The 14,760-nt window shown below is 41.7% G+C and overlaps 1 protein-coding gene and 1 non-coding gene across 2 annotated transcripts in view; one reads left to right on the forward strand and one right to left on the reverse strand.

The window, feature by feature from the left end:
- Nucleotides 1-2,607: 2,607 nt before the first annotated feature.
- On the reverse strand, nt 2,608-2,679 carry trnaq-cug (transfer RNA glutamine (anticodon CUG)). The gene has a single exon. It is a non-coding gene; the product is annotated as a tRNA-Gln (tRNA).
- Nucleotides 2,680-7,156: 4,477 nt separating this feature from the next.
- The window catches only part of LOC134326144 (uncharacterized), a 31,155-nt gene continuing 23,551 nt past the window's right edge, over nt 7,157-14,760 (forward strand). The window contains exons 1-3 of the mRNA XM_063008348.1: nt 7,157-7,312; nt 7,688-7,924; nt 8,737-12,406. Of these exons, the coding sequence (XP_062864418.1) occupies nt 7,157-7,312; nt 7,688-7,924; nt 8,737-12,406 (4,063 nt within the window). The remainder of the gene's footprint in view (nt 7,313-7,687; nt 7,925-8,736; nt 12,407-14,760) is intronic.

Here is a 14,760-nt window from a genome sequence, read left to right on the forward strand (position 1 = left end):
AATCAGTGAAATAAAGACGAATAAAGACGCCAGAGAATGAGCCAATCAGAGTTTCTTCTTTTTATTACATTTTTACAGAACATTTTTACACATCTGGATCTGGTCCACAAAGTCATCCGGGCGTTGTCTTGATGTAAAGACGGCGTCTTAATGGCAGCACGTCTCTTTGCGATCCCGATACATGTTTCCACATTAGTGGTATCTTTACATGTCGCCCATGTCTTGGGTCCTGATGCACCTGTGAACTGTTAACACAGATTAACAACACGTCAGCCACCAGACCTGCATCCCTAACACTTAAATAAAGGTTCCAATCAAGGTTGGCCTTTAGATGTCATCTGTTTCCAGGCTTTCATGAAACCATCGGAGGCTCCGCAATAAAAGCGTCTCCAGTGCAGCAGCCAGGGCTTCAGGTTCTGCATACAAAGACTCGTCCAGAGTGAAGATTTCATCCAGGAAGCTCAGCATCTCAGTCTGAGAGAAGAGAAACAACATCAGGGGGCTGTTAATAAATAACAGATTACTAGTTCAAAATCATTTGTGGTGAAAAAAAACACACACCTGAAGATGGAATAAATAATGCTCTGTCTCCTGACGTTCAATCCATCTGGGTGTAACGCACGAATAGATGAGAGCAATCAGCCGGTCCAGAAAGAGCCATCGTCTCTGGTACTGCTTCAACTAAACAATGTATAGGTGTGTTTGACTACACTTGTAGTGCAGCACAGATTAAGTCTAGACTCCATAGAGCGTACCGTCCAATAAAACATCTGAGTGTCTCTGTGGCGCAATCGGTTAGAGCGTTCGGCTGTTAACCGAAAGGTTGGTGGTTCGAGCCCACCCAGGGACGAGTGACTTTTATTGCACAAACTGCCTGTTGATCAAACGAATATGAGACACAACAACAACGTGTAGTCCCACAGAATAGTGGAAATAAGTAACTGAAAACATCCAGTAAACAACAGTCCTACAAGCACAAATATCCACCTGATAAGTCACCGGAGACCGACTGTCCAAAGTGGAAAAACGTACTTTCGGTTTCAGTAGATGTTAAATGAAGATAGTCGCCCAACGTGGGGCTCGAACCCACGACCCTGAGATTAAGAGTCTCTACCGCTCTACCGACTGAGCTAGCCGGGCTTAAGCAGCACCTCAGAACAGACAGCTCATCGATCAGACCTTCAGCGAGATGTAGGTTTAATTCACTAACATCACGACCAGATTAAAAACTAATTCACAGTTTACAAACAAACACAATTCAGAATAAGCAACAGAAACAGACACAGACTTACTGTAGCTGTATTATATTGTATTATAGTGTTAAATTGTAGCCTATTTTAATGAGATTATGCTTTAATGCTGTATTTTCTTATTTAATTCAGCACAATGGTTAAACTGCACAACCCAACAAGTTAAAATAACCCATCACGTGTTCTGTCCAATATTTACACAGTCCTGGTTGCCAGATAACACATTTTCACCTACATTCCGCATTTTCTTTCCTGTATGCCAAAAACAGTCGCCATTGCAGGTCTACAACACGTTACAAAAACACTTGGGACACTTTATTTTTGCTTTATCTTGCCGGTGTCACGTTGTATTGAAACTAAAATAAATAAATAAAAACATAAAATTTAAAAGCAAGTGTTTAGGTTCATTCATCATCTTAACACATATTACAAACTAATCAAGCTCATCAAATTTCAGACATTGTTCACGTAAACAAAAATCTCAGTTGGAAGCACAAGATTCATTTATTTATAGACGGTGCTGTTTATGGTTTTACACTTAAAAACATGAACAGTTAAAAACGAACATCCGAACATCTGAGTCTCTTGCTGTCTTTAAAAAACGATTAAAAACCCACCTTTTTACTAAACACTTAGGCTGACTTGTACTTATTTACTAACATTTTGTTCCATTCTTTTCCATTTAAAAAAAAAAAAAAAGGCACTTTGGTTCTAACAGGTTTTAGCAGATTTGTGTTCTTTGACTGTTGTTTTCCTAAACTTGAGAAATGAAATGTTCACTATAGAAGCACTTCTGTAAGTCGCTCTGGATAAGAGCGTCTGCTAAATGCTGAAAATGTAAATGTAAAAAATAACAACAAACACAAAAACAACAATTTAATAATAATGTCACAAATCTGTACCCAAGCAACAAGCTGTAATTTATCTAGCACCACTAGATGGGAACGATCTCTGTACAACATTTCGAACTTCACTTTAAAAGTAAGTTCAGTGTGTTTTACTGTAGTAAGAATAGCTCCACATGTTTTGTATGTAGTGTTTATGGTATTTAAGCTGGATGGATAGATATAAGTTAACATGTAATCTAAGGTGACTTTTAAGTTTATTCGCTGCTGTTGGCTTATAAAGTTTTACTAAATAAACTGGCTCGTATTTTGGCACTGATACCAAGTATCAAAATCACAACAAAACGTTCCACTGTTGGAAAATGGCTCTAAATTCAGGACGCAGTTGGCCGGTAGTTGGCGCTGTAATCAATGACTTGTCACTTTGTGTTCTAATTCGGCATGGAGCAGTCACATGTGAAACACTATTGTCTTCTCAGCATTGATAACAGTGTTTTTACCTAAATAAAGCCAGGTTCCACCGAGACTTGAACTCGGATCACTGGATTCAGAGTCCAGAGTGCTAACCATTACACCATGGAACAACAAAAGAAGAACTGAGCACAAAGGTTAATAATTACACCATTAGCTCCACGTGTTTTTTTTATGTAGTGTTTATGGTATTTAAGCTGGATGAATAGATGGAAGTTAACATGTCAGACATCCCAAGTTGAAAAAAAAGCTAAAACCCTAGGGTGGCCAGATTCATAGTAACAAAAAGGAGGACATAACACCCCAAAAAGCCGGACATTACACCAAAAAGACGGACATCATATTAGGAACAGGGGGACATGCTACTGCAACATACAGAATGAATCCAGAACCCATATAACAGAGTTTTTGACCAATTTAAGCAAGAATTCTACATTCTACATTAAGCAAGTTCCTAATTTTACAAATGACTGTTTAATCACTAAATGTTGTGTCTACTTTTTATATTTAAGTCCGTTCCTCGCTGCCTCAAAAGTTTACTTTTTGGCATTTTCACTGCGTTCCTGATCATGAGAGCTGAGTGGCTGTCTCAGGTAGCGGTGTTTACAGGACAGAGCGGGCGGGACAAATTCAACCACCCAATCACAGACTAGCATTTAGAGGGCGGACCTTCTCCGATTGGCCAGTGGTAGCTCTATACGGAGTCAAATAAGGCTGTTAAACCAATGAAATACAAAGCATTTGTTTTGACATGTACCTGAGCCAATGGCAAATAATATTGATCAAAAATGAAACCAGTTCACTCCAAAAGGAGGATTTTTAAGTGTTCGTCCTAGCGTTGCGTGAATGGAGGACTGGCAGCTGAAAAGCCGGACTGTCCGGCCTAAAACCGGACATCTGGCCACCCTACCTCTCGCACACAGAGCTTTTAGGAGCTGCTAACTGAGCTACTAAACTAACTGTTTGCGTCTCAAACACATTAATGTGTACTACATAGTGCACCAGATAGTGTGCAAGATAATAGATTTATGTTCCCTACTTAGTGCACTAGATTGTATATTAAAAAAGAATGTATGTTTTTTACTTAGTGCACTAGATAATAGACTTATGTTTCTTACATAATGCTTTAGGTAGCGTATTAGTCAATGGATTTAGGTTCCCTATATAGTGCACTAAATTGTATATCAGATCACAGATTTATTTTTCCTACACAGTGCACTAGATAGTGTATTACATAATTAATTATGTTCCCTACATAGTGCAGTAGATAGTATTTTAGATATGAATTTATGTTCCCTACGTAGTGCACTAGATAGTGAATTAGACAATTGGTTTATTTTCCATACACAGTGTACTAGATAGTGTATTACATAATTAATTATGTTCCCTACATAGTGCACTAGACAGTATATTACACAATTGATTTATGTTCCTTATACAGTGCGCTAGATTGTATATCAGATAACGGATTTAATACGCGATCGTATTAAAAAAGTCTGTGTCACGTGTGTGTGTGTGTGTGTGTGTGCGCGCGCTCTTGGCCACTCGTTCTAGATTCCGGGAGATTTTATCTGACTTGTGGGAATCAGGAAGCCGCTATGTATATGCGGGAGACTCCTGGAACTTCCGGGAGACTTGGGATGTCTGTAGTGTAGTCCTCTCTAAAGCTACCTGAGATATACAGGATAGTGGTGGGCGGATCGATCCAAATATCGATAGTATCGATACCAACATTGTTATCGGAATCGGATCGATACTAGTGTGATAGGAATTTTAGTTTTTTCAAGTTTTAAAACGTGTTATTCAGTTTTAATGTTGTACTGTACTTTGTTTTAAGCCAGATAAGAAGTGCAGTGAAAGGAATTAATTTAGTTTTATTATATTGTTGTTTATGAACAAAAAACTTTCTATGAAAAAAAAAAAGATGTTCTTAATTATTTTTCTGTACTTTATGTAACCGGTAGGGACTTTTAATCTGAAGATGACTCCGTTAAGGTAGCCATTACAGGTGTGTGTATATAGTCTCGCGTTAGTTGCTGGAAGTATCGTTTGGTCTCGTTGGTAGTTGCCGGTCGTGTTTGGAGCTCAGCTCGTGAAGTGGCATTAATTTGCCAGTGGTTTGGTTTATGACTTTAGTCTGGAGTAGTCGTTTCGTCTGATTTGCATGCGTTTGGATGAAACATCAAGTAACACCTGTTGTTATCAAGAGCGTGCGGCGCTAGGTGGACATGCAGTGGTAATTTCGAGTGAGCTTCAGAGATCCGGCAGTGGTTTTCATGCGCAGCAGTTATAAGGCAAGTATGAGCGATTGAGTTTTATGTTAATGTTACTGCACCGGCGGTACTTAGTATATTTAAACATCTGAATGCATGTATTATGCAGTGTGAGCCGTATTTATAGTGAGGATTCGGTGGTTCCGGTGATTTTGGGATCCCGTTAACTAACGTACACAGGTATAGGATGTTTTAGTTTAATTTTCTTATGATGATATTACGGTACAGCCATGCAGGTCAAATAATTGCACGTTTGTATTTATTGCAGAGCCTGGAGACCTGTAGTAATAATAGCCACTGTTTTCTTGGTAGTTTTCTCTCATTAAAAGGGATGCTGGTTATACAAAGGTATCATATTTTATAGAATGGTGGAGCTGGGTGCCAAATCTGATTAGCGGTTTGATTAATAACACGTTCAACGAGTTTCAGTATACTGTGACCCTAGGTTATCTCAGGTCATACTAATACTGTGGATCATAGGCCTTGAATAGGCCCCCACTAATCTACATTAGTTTGTGTGGTCCATTTTTGTGGTGTTTTTTGGGTTGCGTGTAAGGTTTGTGTTGCTTTGGTCAGGGTGCTTGAGTGTACTTATTTCTTGGTTTCTTTGTATTTTTTGTGCATTCAATTTATGGTGGGTGGCAAGCTATTGATGCTTTCTAGCTTGTGTTCCATGGTATAGATTTTGTCCTATGAATCCCGGTTGAGCGGGAATAGTTGTCTCCGTGTCCATGACCCCAAGTGGTTTTGAGACACTCTGTTTAGCCATCTTATGAATAATCCTTTTAAGTGTTCTTGTGGACTAAATATCTGATACGTGTTTATTTATTAAAGAAGGAAACGTGTTGTACTCTTACCTTATTATTTTAAAGCAATTGATCATGTTGAATGTATAATGACTTTTTTAAAATCAGCAAAATTCTGTTCTAAAATAAACTTTGTTCTACTGTATCAGCCTTAATCAGTTTCTGTGTGCCTTATTAAGGAATACTTCACGTTCTGGTAAACAGAATTTGTGGTTGTTACATCAGATACTTGATGAGGGTCACATTAAGGTTTGTGTTGCTTTGGTCAGGGTGCTTGAGTGTACTTATTTCTTGGTTTCTTTGTATTTTTTGTGCATTCAATTTATGGTGGGTGGCAAGCTATTGATGCTTTCTAGCTTGTGTTCCATGGTATAGATTTTGTCCTATGAATCCCGGTTGAGCGGGAATAGTTGTCTCTGTGTCCATGACCCCGAGTGGTTTTGAGACACTCTGTTTAGCCATCTTATGAATAATCCTTTTAAGTGTTCTTGTGGACTTAATATCTGATACGTGTTTATTTATTAAAGAAGGAAACGTGTTGTACTCTTACCTTATTATTTTAAAGCAATTGATCATGTTGAATGTATAATGACTTTTTTAAAATCAGCAAAATTCTGTTCTAAAATAAACTTTGTTCTACTGTATCAGCCTTAATCAGTTTCTGTGTGCCTTATTAAGGAATACTTCACGTTCTGGTAAACAGAATTTGTGGTTGTTACATCAGATACTTGATGAGGGTCACATTAAGGTTTGTGTTGCTTTGGTCAGGGTGCTTGAGTGTACTTATTTCTTGGTTTCTTTGTATTTTTTGTGCATTCAATTTATGGTGGGTGGCAAGCTATTGATGCTTTCTAGCTTGTGTTCCATGGTATAGATTTTGTCCTATGAATCCCGGTTGAGCGGGAATAGTTGTCTCTGTGTCCATGACCCCGAGTGGTTTTGAGACACTCTGTTTAGCCATCTTATGAATAATCCTTTTAAGTGTTCTTGTGGACTTAATATCTGATACGTGTTTATTTATTAAAGAAGGAAACGTGTTGTACTCTTACCTTATTATTTTAAAGCAATTGATCATGTTGAATGTATAATGACTTTTTTAAAATCAGCAAAATTCTGTTCTAAAATAAACTTTGTTCTACTGTATCAGCCTTAATCAGTTTCTGTGTGCCTTATTAAGGAATACTTCACGTTCTGGTAAACAGAATTTGTGGTTGTTACATCAGATACTTGATGAGGGTCACATTTATGGCGTTGTCGGCAGGATTGAAGTGCTGATGCAGTGGAGCAGAAGGACCACTTACAGTTCGTTTAGACTGTTGTAGGATTTGGCACCCAGTAGTTAATTAGAAGGAAGGGGAAAAAAAGAAAACAGTGGCTATTGTTTGAAGACCGACTGGGACCAAGGATCGAGCTTTGAGGACGACTACTGTTGTTGGGGGGGGTGATTCAGTTTTGGGGTTAAATTTTGTCTGGTACTGGAATTTTGATTTTGTATTTTTTTTCTTTTGGCTATGTCTCTTGGAGCTCCTGATATGGAGGAACAGCTTAAGGTGTTGGCTGAGCAAGTACAACGGCTTCAGGCTGATAATGATAGACTAAGGGCTACTGCGGGGGCTAGCAGTAGTGCTGGTGTTACCGAAGGTGCTAGGGGTAGTAATGTTACTGAGGTACGTAGTGTATCTGAAAGGTATGTGTATGTACCTAGAGAGAGAAAATGTCCTAGGTTTGCGGGCAAGTCCTCCGATAATGTAACAGTGGAAGATTGGGTTGAGGAGGTCCGTAGGTCCTTGGAAGGCCGCCATATGTCCCCTGCGGAACAAGCCTTGTTTATATTTGATCACTTGGAGGGGGAGGCTAAGAATGAAATAAAGTTTCGCCCTCTAAGTGATAGAAATGACCCAGAGAAAATTTTAACCATTTTAGTGGATATGTATGGATGCTCTCAATCGTATATTGGTTTACAGAAACAGTTTTTCCAGCGTAGACAATTAGAAGGGGAGTCTTTGCGTGAGTATTCGCATTCCTTGTTATCCTTAATGGAGGTTATTAAGCGTAGAAGTCCTCAAGCCATCCCAAACGCAGACCATCTGGTGCGGGATCAATTTATTGAGCATGTCCGAGATAGTATGCTCCGTAGGGAGCTAAAACAATCAGTCAGGCTTAATGCTGAGGTTTCTTTTTTGACTATTCGCAGTGAAGCCATCCGGTGGCTGGAAGAGGGTGAGCATGTGGGTCACCCAAAGACTCGGGCCTATTCCTGTGATACCCAGGTTGAAGTGGTAAGCGAATGTAATATTGAGAGCCAAGCGGTGGTGACGAAATCTAATGAATTGTCAGAATTGAAAGAGTGTCTTCGAAAGCAACAAGCTCAGTTAGATCTCTTACTTAACCATTTTGCGTTGACTAATACCCAATTGCATTCTAGTGGGATAGCTACTACGAAATCAGCTAGGGCCTACCGTTATGATCCAACTGGTAAACCTATTTGTATGCGCTGTAATCAATCAGGGCATATAGCGAGGTTTTGCCGCGCTGGGAGGGGGTCAGGCACAGCTGCTAGGGAGTTCGGGCATCCTTCTAGCCTTGGAGTGAGTTCAGTGGCTAGTGCCCCTGAGCCACAGGGAAACTAGGACCCTCTGATGGGGAGAGCCATACATCAGAAAAGGGTAGTGAAGGCTCAATAGTAACTTCTATGCATGTATCTAAACTTATGAGGGAATGTCCTGTGGTGGAAGTGATAATGGGAGGTGTTCCAGTTCCATGTTTATTGGATACTGGTTCGATGGTAACTACACTTACTGAGGGTTTTTTCAGCAAGTATTTTCAGTCCTTGTCAGATCAGCTTCAGCAGTGTCATTGGGTGCAACTTAGAGCAGCTAATGGATTAGAGGTTCCTTACTTGGGGTATTTAGAGATAGATATCCAAGTTTTAGGTCGAAGGTTACCAGGCATGGGTGTGTTAGTGGTTCGTGACTCTAGTGACCCATACACTAATGCCCAAAAGATTAAGGTTCCGGGTTTATTAGGTATGAACGTAATTAGTCAATGCTATAATGAATTGTTCCAGCAACATGGGTCTGCTTTGTTTCAGGGCCCCCTGTTGCAGTCAGCTGGGGGAGCCTGGAAGCAGGTTTTTACAGAATGTCACCAGATTGACTGTTTGCCACCAACCGGCTGTTTGGGTCAGGTGAGAGTTGCTGGACGGAAAGCGGTACGTATTCCTGCAGGCTCAGTTAAACTGGTCGCAGCAATAGGCAATCAACATGTAGGGCCTTCCCTGCGTTCTGTACTATTAGAGCCAGTCGATAGTAGGCTTCCTCCAGGTGTCTTACTGTCTAGAGCTTTTCTTTCGTTTAATCAAGGACAGGTTTCTGTGCCCGTGGTCAACGTGGAGACTAGAGATGTGTGGATTCCCCCTCAGACTGTTTTGGGAACCTTATTCTGGGTAGAACAACAGACGAGCAGCCAGGGGGTGATATTTGAGGAGGAGACTGATGGTAGGGGGGATATCGCAGTGGTTCGGTCATTAAGCGTAGAGAATAGCCCCTTGGATTTCTCTGGTCTTTCTTGGCCCACTTTGTCTTCTGGACAGCAACAGCAGGGCAAAGCTCTTCTGCAACAATACAGTAAGGTATTTAGTCAGCACGAGGGGGATATTGGGTGTACTGACTTAGTACATCATGAAATTCCCCTAGTGGATGACGCCCCTGTTCGTCAGCGGTACCGCCGCCTCCCACCCTCACAGTATGAACAGATCAAGGCCCATATTCAGGAGTTGTTGGAGAGGGAGGTTGTTCGGGTTAGCTGTAGTCCCTACTCATCTCCGATTGTAGTGGTACAAAAAAAGGATGGTACTATACGGCTGTGTGTAGACTATCGGCAGCTAAATGCAAAAACCAGAAAGGATGCTTATCCATTACCACGGATAGAGGAATCGTTGGATGCATTGGCAGGGGCTAGATTGTTTTCCACCCTCGACCTGACTAGTGGGTATAATCAGGTTCCTATGATGGAGAAGGACAAACAAAAGACTGCCTTTTGTACTCCGTTTGGGTTATTTGAGTTCAATCGGATGCCTTTTGGACTTTGTAACTCTCCTAGCACCTTCCAACGGTTAATGGAGCGCATTTTTGGAGATGAGCGCTTCCACTCTCTGTTGCTGTATTTGGATGACATAGTCATTTTTTCTCCTTCATTTGATACACACTTACAGCGTCTTGAGATGGTGCTGAGGAGACTGCAGCAACATAATTTGAAGTTGAAGCTTGAGAAATGTCATTTTTTTCAGTCGGAAGTGCGCTATTTGGGTCATATTATTTCTCCTTTAGGGGTAGCAACTGACCCTGAGAAGATCCGAGCAGTCTCTGAGTGGAAACGTCCCGGTACAGTTAAAGAGCTTAGATCCTTCCTGGGCTTTGCATCTTATTACCGTCGTTTTGTTGATCAGTTTGCAAGGTACGCGGCACCATTACATAAGTTAGTAGCCACCCTTCAAGGTAATAAGAAAAAGCCAGGGGTAAATACATTGGAAGGGCGATGGGATGAAGCCTGTGAAAGAGCATTTAGTACATTAAAAGATAAGTTGGTGATTGCACCAGTGCTGGCTTATGCTGATTTCACAAAGCCCTTCATCTTAGAGATTGATGCGAGTTATGCCGGGTTGGGGGCTGTGCTCTCTCAGGAGGATGAAGGGAAGAGGAGACCAATTGCGTATGCAAGTAGAGGACTTCATCCAACGGAGAGAAACATGTCTAATTATAGTTCCATGAAGTTGGAGCTCCTCGGGCTGAAATGGGCAGTTACGGAGAAGTTTCGTGAGTACTTGTTGGGAACCAATTTTATTGTGTTTACTGACAACAATCCCCTGAGCTATCTTCAGACTGCGAGACTGGGAGCTGTGGAGCAGCGGTGGGCATCACAGTTAGCACTCTTCAATTTTGAAATTAAGTACCATCCAGGAAGCATGAATCGAAATGCGGATGCACTGTCTCGGCTGGTGGATTGTCCGGCTCCGGCTTCCATTGAGGAAGTAGCCCCTGGGGTTGGAATTCCATTTGCCCGGCATAGTGTATTACCGGCGGGGCAGGCTTCTGGTACGGTTTCTTCAATTGATGCTTTCCCGGTGCGCCAAAAAGCAGATTTGTTGGCGTTACAATCAGTTGATCCTGTTATTGGCGCATTTCTGGTGTACTGGAAGAGTGGGCAACCGCCTTCCGCAGAAGAGCGGGTAACAGAAGCAAAACCAGTTTTAGAATTGCTCAAACAGTGGAAAAGAATTAGAGATTGTGGAGGTGTGTTGTATCGAGTGACCCATATGTCAGGGGAGAGGAAAGAATTGTTACAACTGTTGCTTCCAGAAACATTAAAGTCTGAGGTATTAGTAGCCCTCCATGATGATCATGGACATCAAGGTTGTGAACGGACAACTCATCTGGTGCGGCAGAGATGCTATTGGCCCCAGATGAGAAGAGATATTGATCAGTGGTGCCAGCAGTGTCCCCGATGTGTGTCTGCAAAAGCGGTGCGTCCTAAAGTGAGGACCTTCCCGGGCTGCTTGTTGGCCTCTAAGCCATTAGAGATTGTGGCTATAGATTTTACGGTATTGGAGCGGGCGAGTGACGGCCGGCAGAATGTCCTAGTAGTTACCGATGTTTTTTCAAAATTCACACAGGCGTATCCTGCTCCCGATCAAAAGGCGAGCACAGTGGTGCGTATTTTGACAGAGAGGTGGTTTTACACTTATGGAGTCCCTCAAAGGATACATTCTGACCAAGGCCGAAATTTTGAGGGAGAGTTGCTAAAGGCGTTGTGTAAAATGTATGGGGTTGAGAAGAGTCGTACTACCCCATACCACCCTGAAGGGAACGGGCAGTGTGAAAGGTTTAATCGCACTATGCATGATCTGTTGCGGACCTTACCAGTAGATAAGAAACGAAAGTGGCCTCAGCACCTCCCCCAGTTACTTTTTGCTTATAATACTACAGTGCACCAGTCAACGGGCCATTCCCCTTATGAATTGATGTTTGGTCGTAAGCCACAGCTTCCAATTGACTCGCTCTTGGGACTGGGGGAGGATGGACCAGTGGAGGGGTCAGTGAGTGAATGGGTGAAGGAACAAACCGAGTTTCTTCAGTTTGCCTATGCCAGCGCAAAACGTCAAATGACTGCGGCAGCGGCTCAACGGGTCCAGCGGTGCCAGGTTGGGACAGTTTCAATACTTCCCACGGGTACTATTGTGTATAGACGCAACCATGTCCAAGGTCGAAACAGAATTCAGGATGCCTGGGACAGTACCAGGTACCAGGTGGTGAGGTGTTTGGACGATGGTGGCCGGGTGTACACCATTCGTCCATTGGAAGGCCTAGGGCCTGAAAGAAATCTCCATAGGACGGAACTGCGGGTAGTTCCGGGATGGACTGCCACCCCTCCGGTTGACGCTGCGAGTGATGAGGTGAGGTCCCCAGAAAGTGTGCAGTCATGGCAGTGTCCTAGCGAAGCAGAGGAAGAGGATGGATCTGGGATTTGGTTGCTAAGGGAAGATGTAGCCTCGGAACCTTTAGTGGGGCCGTCAGGTCAAGAGTTGGAATGTTCCGGTCCACCCCAATCGTTGCAAACTGCATCCAGACGAGCAACAGGGATGAGGGTGGAGGAACAGAGGGACGTGGTCCTAGAAGCGGAAGGGGATCTTCCAGGCCAAGAGTTAGGGCAGCCACATTGGTCCCTACAGACAGTGCCCAGACGTTCTATGCGGAAGACGGCAGGTAAACATTTGAATCCCTATAACCTTCCTCGTTCTGTAGTGCTGTCTAATGAGTCAGTGAGAGTGGGGGCTCACTCAGTGCTGCCCACAGTACAGCACCACTTTAGACCGTGGGAAAGCCCTAGTGGTATGTCACCGGGACGGTGACATTTTAAAATGGGGGTGGATGTAACCGGTAGGGACTTTTAATCTGAAGATGACTCCGTTAAGGTAGCCATTACAGGTGTGTGTATATAGTCTCGCGTTAGTTGCTGGAAGTATCGTTTGGTCTCGTTGGTAGTTGCCGGTCGTGTTTGGAGCTCAGCTCGTGAAGTGGCATTAATTTGCCAGTGGTTTGGTTTATGACTTTAGTCTGGAGTAGTCGTTTCGTCTGATTTGCATGCGTTTGGATGAAACATCAAGTAACACCTGTTGTTATCAAGAGCGTGCGGCGCTAGAGTGGACATGCAGTGGTAATTTCGAGTGAGCTTCAGAGATCCGGCAGTGGTTTTCATGCGCAGCAGTTATAAGGGAAGTATGAGCGATTGAGTTTTATGTTAATGTTACTGCACCGGCGGTACTTAGTATATTTAAACATCTGAATGCATGTATTTTGCAGTGTGAGCCGTATTTATAGTGAGGATTCGGTGGTTCCGGTGATTTTGGGATCCCGTTAACTAACGTACACAGGTATAGGATGTTTTAGTTTAATTTTCTTATGATGATATTACGGTACAGCCATGCAGGTCAAATAATTGCACGTTTGTATTTATTGCAGAGCCTGGAGACCTGTAGTAATAATAGCCACTGTTTTCTTGGTAGTTTTCTCTCATTAAAAGGGATGCTGGTTATACAAAGGTATCATATTTTATAGAATGGTGGAGCTGGGTGCCAAATCTGATTAGCGGTTTGATTAATAACACGTTCAACGAGTTTCAGTATACTGTGACCCTAGGTTATCTCAGGTCATACTAATACTGTGGATCATAGGCCTTGAATAGGCCCCCACTAATCTACATTAGTTTGTGTGGTCCATTTTTGTGGTGTTTTTTGGGTTGCGTGTAAGGTTTGTGTTGCTTTGGTCAGGGTGCTTGAGTGTACTTATTTCTTGGTTTCTTTGTATTTTTTGTGCATTCAATTTATGGTGGGTGGCAAGCTATTGATGCTTTCTAGCTTGTGTTCCATAGTATAGATTTTGTCCTATGAATCCCGGTTGAGCGGGAATAGTTGTCTCCGTGTCCATGACCCCGAGTGGTTTTGAGACTCTCTGTTTAGCCATCTTATGAATAATCCTTTTAAGTGTTCTTGTGGACTAAATATCTGATACGTGTTTATTTATTAAAGAAGGAAACGTGTTGTACTCTTACCTTATTATTTTAAAGCAATTGATCATGTTGAATGTATAATGACTTTTTTAAAATCAGCAAAATTCTGTTCTAAAATAAACTTTGTTCTACTGTATCAGCCTTAATCAGTTTCTGTGTGCCTTATTAAGGAATACTTCACGTTCTGGTAAACAGAATTTGTGGTTGTTACATCAGATACTTGATGAGGGTCACATTTATTTTACAAAAAGCCAGAGTGTACAATGAGAGGGGAATTATGTTTCTTATTATATAATTGTTTCTCAACAAAAACCATAGACTTCATTAAAGTTTATTACATTAATAAAATTACTTTTTATTCACCTACAAACCGTAGTGGGTTTTCACATGCACATGATGAACTAATTAACACAAAATCATTTATTAGTCAAAGCAAATTGATGATACATTCACCTCATAAATCATGATACACTGCTCTTCCCTACATGAAAGTAAATACAAAGTATCGGTATCTGATCGATATCGGCGATACTGGCCCTGTATTTACTTGGTATCGGATCGATATAAAATTTTGCAGTATCGCACACCACTAATACAGATGTGCTAATGGAGATGTTTTAATGCTATGCTGCTTTTCAACTCCAGTCCAGTTAGTGACGCTGGTGCGTCTTAAGTTGTTCTGCCAACCGCCATTAAACACCATAAGAAGAACAAGAAGCTGCTGTGTTTGTACTGTAGAGCCTCATCTGTAAGTAAAATATGTATTTTATTCTAACCCTTATATTTAATTATAACTACATTCTAATTAATAATAAAACTAGAGTTCATAATAAAACATCACTGTGAGGATTTGAGGAGCTTTAACTCCAGTTTTATTTAAACACACAAACTATTAGCTGCTCCGCTAACTGTTAGCATCACACATGATTCAGTACTGATGAACCGATTCATTTGAACCGATCCACCTAAATGAATCAATTGAGCGGAACTGGTTGAGTTTCTTCATGATTAAATCTCACATTTTTATATAAACACGTGATATTTTTAAACT

Source organism: Trichomycterus rosablanca, chromosome 14 (assembly GCF_030014385.1).
Source record: "Trichomycterus rosablanca isolate fTriRos1 chromosome 14, fTriRos1.hap1, whole genome shotgun sequence".
Taxonomy (NCBI): Eukaryota; Metazoa; Chordata; class Actinopteri; order Siluriformes; family Trichomycteridae; genus Trichomycterus; species Trichomycterus rosablanca.